Genomic DNA, 9,761 nt, shown 5'->3' with positions numbered 1-9,761 from the left:
AGAGTGCAAACCAGCAAAATATATATATACATCTGTATTTAAATCTAGCTATATTTATATTTGATGTGGGATTCTCTTTATACCAAAGATAATCAAACATTTTCAGAATCTGGTATGAAAGAAACTCTATGTGCTACTTAAAATTTTGCTGTCATATTAAAAAATATATAAAACAAAGTGAAGAAATATAATTTATAGGCCAATTAAAATATTCGTTCGCAAGCGTGCATTTGTACGCATATCATTTATCTCCCTGAGAGCAAGCGTCCAACACATTGAACTTTGTTTGGTACAAATTTACACCTTAAAAAAGTAATATTTTAAGATTTTTTTTCTGTGCAAAGTCATTTACCTATATAAAAATACGATTTAATCTCGTTGGTTGGAATTTTTAATTACAAAGAAAAGAAAAATTAAGAAATTCGTTCCAAATTACCTTTTAGGCAAGTTTTACTGGTATTTAAATAATTTATAACTGTCTGGACGATTTTGTGGACAAGATATTTTCTGAGTTTACCAACTTCTAAGCTATATATTTTTAAATAAAAACCACAGTTTCTCTGCTGTTATTTAAAATTCTTGTCCCAGGATGTTATGGAAGTATGACTATTGGGAAGATAAAAAAATATATAATATAAAAAATAAAACAAAACTATGAAGTTTTGTTACATTTTTCACAAAGATTTCTAATGGTTCAGCCAGTTTTGTAGTCTACAAAATGAAAAGGAAACGTTTAATTCTAAATTATCGTTGAATACTTAGAATTAAATGCAGCGACTGATTTATAATAAGGCCAAGGGACCCCCCAATTTGTAAGGGATTCCTATATGTTGTGTATATTTCCTTTTTTTGTTATCCCTTAAGAATTCTATGAATAGAAGAGATATGAATAAGCATAAATTAAAATAAATACAAGCTAAAATTTACTAATATATCGTAATTTACTTGTGTGATAAATAATTTAAAAACACTTCATGACTAAACAACGTGTAAATTTAGTTTAAAGTAACGACTATGCCGGGCACTTTGTATTAATTTTTATTTTATATTATTATTCTCATTCGTTTTTCTTTGGCAGTTGGGATATTTTTTTACGCGGAGGTGGCAAAGAAGTTCTTACAATTTAGGTTTTATGTCCGTCGTTGAACAGCCGACCCAATTTTTGGGTTATAAACTATAATTATTTATAGTTATAATTATATAATATATTAGTGGACTATAACTTATAGTCCACTAATGTTCAACTCCGTAGCCTTGTAATTTGAACCCAATCCAGAAGACAAGGGCACTCCTGGATCAGTACCCCCAAAGGTATTGATTTGTTATGGGAACATGGAGGACTTTGCAGCTCTAGTGCTACGTAAATGAACTATATCTATTAAGCAATTTTCGTCATTATTTTTGTTTCTAAAGTAAATAAAAAGCCAATGAGTGAGTATTTAAAAATAATTGCCGCGGTCAAATGTAAAACTCAACAAGAGAAACGAAAAAGTACATTGATCTAATTTTCTATTCGCTCAAAAAAAGAAAAAGAAAACATTGTGAAAGAGAATTTAATGTTTTTGTTGCTTTTTCTTCTTCTATTAACTCTTTTTTTTAATTTGTTTTAGGTATTTAATTTTAGAACATGTGTCAGGCGGCGAACTATTCGATTATTTAGTAAAAAAAGGTCGCCTGACACCTAAAGAAGCCAGAAAGTTCTTCCGACAAATCATTTCCGCCCTGGATTTTTGCCACAGCCACTGCATATGGTAAGTCCAGTAATTTCATTTCATGTCCCAAAAAAGACCCTCAGTCTGAAAAATAATTTTTTTTAAAAATGGAGATAGAAATGTACTGCTTCGTACTTTTAAAAATGGTTACTAAATTCGTCAACAGATGGAGACACAATGTTTCAAAATAACCAGCATTTGCAGCAACGCATGGTGCTATCTGAGGACAAAACTACAAAACGCACGTGCAAATGAGAGTGCAAACCAGCAAACAGAATATTATAGTTTTCTGCTCCATCTGTTGACCAACTCTGAGACTAATTTTGAAAATTAGGGTGGGAAAATATGTTTGGTTTTTGAAGCACATTGTGACAAACTTTTAATTTTAATATCCTTTCGTTTTTCTTTAATTTATTTTTTAAAATCATCGGTGTATTTAAGACAATCAGGCACTATAACAATTTATTTATTTTCCATTAAACTCATATGATTCAGTCTATCAGTTTAATTAACCAAGTTTTAAACAGAAAGACTGTGTGAGCATTTTCCCTACTATTGATTAAAACATGACGAATCAGTTAATTTATATACAGATTTAAATCTGGATGATCCCGGAATTAGATAATTGCGGACATTTAAACAGTGCATATCGATATTTTGCGCTGCATCACAATATTATTTTAATTATACTTTTTTTTTACATTGGTTAGTATTTTAATTGCTTAAGTGAAATTTTAATTATACCTCGCTTTAATATTGTTTTGGATGAGTATTTCTGCCGTATAATCATATACATTACCTTTGCTGTAATTATCACAATATTAAAATAATCAATATTTATTGTTGTGAAAAATCATCACTATATTATCGCGTTCGATAAAATCCTTGATATTATCGCATTACATAATTATCATTAACGGTAAAACTATCAAAATTATCGTATTTGATATTTATCATTTGATATCTTGAAAATTATTATTATTTGATATCTTGAAAATTATCACTATATCATAGTTTTGTAAATTATCGTAAAATCAATATATATTGAGATCAGTATATATCGTGTCATAATATATCGTGAGAATACTCTTTTGTCGTGATGTCCGCTTTGTGCACGATCAATAATTTAGCTAAATCTTTCAAATTTCAGTAAGCAGTGTTTGAGTGGTAGAATCACCATGGTAATCACCATAGTATAATCAACTGTAGTTTTGTAATAGCTATATTTCTCATTCGGTTTAGATTAACTATCAAAAGTGCAAAATAAAAAACGAGACACCTTAAATAATTTTTTTATCTGCTAATTAAACTCTCCGTTAATCAATTTTAACGGTTCGGAGACCTTAATTTCTGAGTTTTAACCTTCAAAAAAATGTGGGTAACCGCAGTTTTGTAAATATGGTTCCACCCATTTATTTAGGTAAGCAGTCGAAAGTTTGAGCCCTCGTTGTTAATTTTAATTTGTTATTTTAAATTTTAATGTATTTCTCCATATTTCTAAAATTAGTTAAGACAATCTAAAATCTTTTTAATATGCTTGTAAAAATCGTTTTTTTTTCAAAAGATAATTCAACGTAAAATTTTTTTTTCTTTATATTTATATAGCATATACTTATTTATATAGCATATACATTTTTTTATAGTATTTGATAATCATCAAAAAATAATTGAACTGTTTAAATGTACTTAAGTTTGATTTGGTAATTTTAACTTACAAAATTTAAAATTTGAAAAGAATCCGTCATGAATAATGGAGATTTAACCACATTTAATATTATGTCATTAAATTATTTATATTGGTTTTTATTACAAGAAAATCCGACCATTAGTACAACTTACTAAAATATTTTTTTATTCCCGTTCATTTTTGTCTTCCAGTTTTTGTTTACTTTATTGTGTGTAGAATACACTAATGTAATTAATTGAAAGAATTTGCAGACTTGGTCGATTATCTCTGGAAGTACTGGACCGATTTTAGTGAAATTTGATATGTGCATTGATGCAATACAAAATAAATAACTATTCAACAATTGTAATACACGTGCATGATCGAGCATAACATTCGTTGGAGTAGGAAGATATGAAACAGCGGTTGCAGAATAAACAAAAACAAAGGGTTAAAAGGGGGTACGATCCCATCTTACAGACATACAGGCCTAGAAGTGTGATTTCGTACTTGAAATATGGCAGTTTATTGTTTCCTGTGGCAATTTCATACCGTCCGTCTCCAACGAATGTTACGCAACGATCATGATTGTGTATTACAATTGTTGAATGGTTATTTGTTTTGTATTGTATCAATCATATCAAATTTCATTAAAATCGGTCCAGTAGTTATAGGGATAATTGACCCAGTCTGCAAATTCTCTTAATTTCTGACAACCAGTGTATTTACATTGTGACATTCGAATTATTTAAATTTATTTAAGTACGTGAGAATTCTATCATTATATTAAAAGGTACCCCGGTCCTAAGGTCTTAAACCCCCCCCCCCTAACACATTATAGCAAATTTATATAATTAAAATTAATATATTACTTTAAATAACCGATTTATGTTATTATCTTTTTTTTAGTCACCGAGATCTGAAACCAGAAAATCTTCTATTAGATGAAAAGAATAATATTCGAATAGCGGATTTCGGGATGGCCTCTTTGCAAATCGAAGGTGCCATGCTGGAAACGTCGTGCGGATCGCCTCATTACGCCTGCCCAGAGGTTATTAGGGTGAGACCTTTCATCCTATTTTATTTCCATTAGCTCGTTCATTTTAACACTAAACATACCAACACTTGATATATACCTATTTTTACCATAGCTAGTCAAATGACCCGAATTTATGTTTCTTGATTGAATGTATGAAATATGGATGCTAGGAAGGAAATAAACAAAAAAAACTTTTATCCTTAAACAAAATTGTATATTACCACTTTTTATGTATTACAAACACAAAAAATAAGAATTTTTAATTCATTGCTTAATGCATTTTTTTACATATGCAGGGTGTTTCCATGGGACATCTTCCGCAGACATATTTTTTACATTTAGAAAAAAGTTTTGATGGTTTTACTGTCGTCCACGGCTTGTCGGCATGTCTTACGTTCAACCAATATATGCTCATTTTCAAAAAACTCATCTTCATCAATTTCCGAAAACTCTTCGCCTATATTTATTTCTTCTAAGAACGTGTACTGTCTTGATTGTTTTCGACATTTTTCTGAGTAAAAAACTAACAGTTAGTTCGAAATGAAGTAAAGCTATCAAAATAAAATATAAGTTACTTACCAAAACATTTAGTTTTTGTCACTATTTCTGACACAAAAACGTCAATCTATAATTTTAGGTACTTGCTGGAAATTTGAATTCAGTTATTCTGATTGAACTAATTGCGCAACAGTCCTTTCAGATACGTGCAACTCATTGAATGCAATACATTGAACACGCATTACATCGTAATTTCTGAGCCTTAAAAAGCATTAAATTGTTCTTCCGGTCAAATGACCGGTTGTGGAAGAGATAGGTATACGACAAGAATTATTCGATACAAACAAAATACAAAAAAAAATAATAATAGAATATTAACTGTATATAATTATTAGAAAAAGTCATGAAGTCAAATGCACAAAAGCAATAAGATGGTAAGCTCATTCTGTAAGCGCATTCTCGATGCAAAAGTTCTCAAACGGTCATTTGACCATTTATGGCATGTTTAGTATTAAAATCAATTCCAGGTAGCAAAATAAGGCTTTTTTTCACTCAGCAAAAACCTTTTAATGTAAACCTAGTAAGGTTTTTATGCGGTTGACGTGTAATCCTTCTAATCTTAAAACGAGATCTGTCACAATCTGCTTTATTCTACTCACATTACCCTCTAATCCAAAACCTTGGAAAGAAACCTTCTATATAAAAACCTTAAATCGAGGTTCTCTTAGCGTGAAAAAATCGTTGAATAGAGCGAGTCTCAAGGTGAAAATAATCTTAAATATATGTCATTGTAAGGTTCATTTTTGCACCATCTTGCATGCTCAGCTAAAATCCACCATGAAATTTTAATGGGCAAAGCAATTTGATCCTATAGCTAGCGCGACATCAGTTAAAACTTCATTATGGACCTAAATGACCATTCACTTAAGTCACAACACTTTTTTAAAAAAAAAGCTTTAAAAATTATGTTCAATCCTTTTAGGATGAAAGGTTTGAAACTGCCATATTTTTGCTCTATTGAAAAAAGGTTTTTAGTATAAACATTTTCGTGAGACTAAAAAGAAAAGTCTACATATTCTGCATTTTAAAGTATTCTGCATATTTGTAGACTGCATCATGGATGCACCGGGTACCTGACAATTACCCCGTACCCGGCCTACCTTAACAAATTTTTATTACCCGAACCCAAAAGACGATTTAACCCCCAGCGTTCGGCTCAGTTTTTATACTTTCCGGTCCTTACTTTTAGTTTAGTATTTTTCGTTTTAAGTAATTTTTTCACCACTAAATATCAAAAATTATAAGTATGATATGAAATGCAACGTTAAAGCATCAATCTACTTGGTTACTATATTAAAAAGTAGGCGTTACAATCTTCCTTCAACGAATTTTTCTATATAATTTGCGAAATTCCCGAACCCTCTAATGACTTTTTACGATTTCAATATCTTGTATAAATACATTATAAATAATTTCAAATAATTTCTTTACCTCTTTATAATCAAAATAATTTCTTTAACTCTTAATTTACGAGATAAAAGGCAATTATAAATAAAATACCTTTAACTCTAATTTTCCATACATAATTTGTAATTAACATTTACTAAATATTAATATTTTCCAAAAACTTTATGATAAGTTTAACAGTTTGAATCACCCAATGATTTGGAGAAAAATTTAACAGTCAGAATTGTCCAAGGATTTGGTGACAAACTTAACAGTGGAAGTCGTTCAAGGATTTGGTGAAAAATTTAACGGTCGGAGTTAGGTGAAAAATTTAACAGTCGGAGTCGTACAAGGATTTAGTGAAAAATTTAACAGTCGGAGTCGTACAAGGATTTGGTGAAAAATTTTAACAGTCGGAATTGTCCAAGGATTCGGTGAAAAATTTAACAATCGGAGTCAAACTCTCAGAAAAAATTGTAATCGAATGTTTCAACTACCGGCTGAACAGCTTTGATCGGAGCAATAATTTTTTGGGCATTAAATATGGCTGTTTTTAATTAATCATTTATTTTGTAAACAGTTACCTGTTGTAGCAATATTTTTTATAGTTGGTTTTTCCAGACTTAATAAAATGCCCATTAGAACCTTTTTTCATTAGGTTTTTGAATTAAAACTTTAAAAAAATGATTTTCGAAGAACTTTCACAAAACTTTCGAAGAAATGAAACACAGAAATGAATATCTTTAAAAAAAACAACTAACTAGTTACTAAAATTTTCGTTAAGAAAAATATCCTTTGAATCTATTTTGAATTAATGTAAATTTAATTCAAAGAAGTTAAATGAAAAGAATGCATTGCTTTAAAAAGTTATAATCTTACTACATTTCTAACAAAATTGGTTTATGCATTGGTAAAATTATTCATGATTTAAAAAGAATAGATAAAATTCAATTTCAATGCAATTATTTTATTCAATCTTAATCAAAGAACTTCAAGATCTCTCTTCAAAGAAACGAATATCACATTCTAAAAATACAATGTAATCAAAATTTTTAAATTTAACAAAATTTTAAAGTAAATTAAATACAGAATAGAATATCTAGTAAAAAAGTATACTATTTGTTAAAAAAAACATGAAACTTAATCTGAAACTATTTGAAGTTAATAAATTTTATTTCAAAAAAATGAAACGATGCTTACAGAAAGTAACAATCCGCCTACTTTTATAATAAAATTATTTTACGCATCGTTTAATATTATTCATGATTTTAAAATAAATAGAATTCAGGTTTCAATACTGTTATTTTAGACATGCATTCAATCGTAATCTAAGAGCTTAAAAATCTGTTTTCTTAAGAGGTTAGCGAAGTATAAATGCATTCTAAATATAGAATCAAATCAAAATCTATATCATTTCAATTGGAGACTGAGATTGAAAAAAGAAATCAATTCCTGCTTGTAAAAATAACAGCACTGCTCATGCATTAAACATCATGAATTCTTCTGCCCCCCACCCCCCAAGTTCGAACAAATGTAACTGCTTTTGTCCTTCAGTATTTATTCCGTTTCTTTCTTTTTCGAATACGAAGACTAATATTGCAGCTGCGTGTTTCCCGCTCTTTTTTTGATTATTTCTTCTTTTGTTACATATGGCACGCAATTTAAGTGTTTATATTTTTATTTAAAGATATTTTTTTTTGTCTTAAAACAAACTTTCTTTATTTTGAGCCCCATGTAGATTTTTTTATTCTTAGGATTCTGTTAACTAGTTTTGGTGTGTTTGTATTATTTGGAATAGTTTGCCATAGACCAATTTTTTGATTTTATAACCGGCACTGAATGGACGGCCCATTTCAATAGTTAGTTTACAACTATTAATGTCATACTGCGTATCCTTCCCAGATAGCAAAATAAAGTTTTATTTAACTCAGTAAAAACCTTTTAATGTAAACCTAAAAAGGTTTAGTATGCGGTTTACGTGTAAACCTTCTAACCTTAAAACGAGATCTGTGACACTCTTTTCTATTCTACACACACTACCCTAATCCAAAACCTTGGAGCACAACCTTCTATATAAAAACCTTAAATCGAGGTTGACTTTCAAGGGTGTCAGGGGTGACAATATAATACCAAACATTCCAGCAATGTAAAAAAAAAAATAATTAATAAATAAATAATATCAAATTTTCACTTCGTTTTTAAATTCTTCCTAGACTTCTAAAGAGATCATATTTATTTTAAATATCTTGAATGGCCTGAAACCTGGTGAGGTTTTCAAAAAACTGTTAAGAGAACTTTTTACTGTATTTTGTTAAGTACGTCTAAGTATATTTAACGTAAATCTTAAATATAAAATAAGTGTGAATTTAATATAAATGTTAATTATTTTTCTAACTTTCAAGGATTACCTTTTTCAAGCCTTATAAAATATACTAGTTTCTCGGGTTTACAATAATCAAAAATTGACATAGATAAAATTTTTTAAATGTTTGATAACAGTTAGGTTTTGCTTTTTAAATGGAAATAAACCCAAGTTTATCATTGAAATAGCGAGGTTTTATTTAATCGAATTAAATCACATTTCTTAGATTTCAAAAATTTCTCGTTCTAAATTAAATCCTTATATTTCAATGAAATTTTTTAAAACTATTAATTTACATGAATTGAAACATTTTAATCAATGATATTAATTATGAATTGTGTGGTGACTAAAAGATTTGTTTCAATGTGAAAATATTTAAAAACATTCAATATCTTCCATGAGCTTAAACAGTGGTTAATATGTAAATTTACGTTTAGAAGTATTATTAAGTTAGAATATAAACTTATAATTTTGTCTAATATACAGTGATCAAAGTATTCTCTTCTTATTTTCTAGTTACTGAAGCTGTTGTGGCACTCTTTGTTTAAAGCCTATCCACCGCGACAAGGTGGTGCCACATCGGATAGGGTCGGTTTTTAATTGTCCTGCCAAAAACCGTATAAAAAGCAGATAGTGATTCGATTTTTAATTGTCCTTCGGCCAAAAATCGTGTAAAATGCAAGCAATATTTTGATTTTTAATTGTCTTAAAGCCAAAAATCACAGAAAAAGCAACTGCAAGGAAAGGTCCGGACACAGCGTAACCCTCAGAACATGCTGATGCTACTTATCCGGACACTCAGAGAGATTAAATCAATCTCTCTGGGCCATACAGAACAATTACTCTGTCTGGCTCAGAAAATCCAATTGCAACTGAACAAGGTTCAGCGTGACCAACGCTGTGCATTGGACAGCAATTGAGTTTGGAAAAGAACTTGCAGATCTTTCTAAACCACTTCATAATGCCAGTGGGTATTTAAAACGCTTTTTTTGAAAAGAGCTTAATAAGGACAAGTTGATCGCACCACTATCAAAATGT

General features: G+C 29.4%; 1 protein-coding gene across 2 annotated transcripts in view; it reads left to right on the top strand.

Annotated features, from left to right (window-relative positions):
* The window catches only part of LOC107442572 (serine/threonine-protein kinase BRSK2), a 189,986-nt gene that overhangs the window by 134,442 nt on the left and 45,783 nt on the right, over positions 1-9,761 (top strand). For both annotated transcript variants that reach the window (XM_071182844.1, XM_071182845.1), the window contains exons 4-5: positions 1,611-1,751; positions 4,288-4,438. In XM_071182844.1, the coding sequence (XP_071038945.1) occupies positions 1,611-1,751; positions 4,288-4,438 (292 nt within the window). The remainder of the gene's footprint in view (positions 1-1,610; positions 1,752-4,287; positions 4,439-9,761) is intronic.

Source organism: Parasteatoda tepidariorum, chromosome 6 (assembly GCF_043381705.1).
Source record: "Parasteatoda tepidariorum isolate YZ-2023 chromosome 6, CAS_Ptep_4.0, whole genome shotgun sequence".
Lineage (NCBI taxonomy): Eukaryota > Metazoa > Arthropoda > Arachnida > Araneae > Theridiidae > Parasteatoda > Parasteatoda tepidariorum.
Note: the sequence above shows the minus strand (reverse complement) of the source record. Positions and strands in the feature narration are given on the sequence as shown.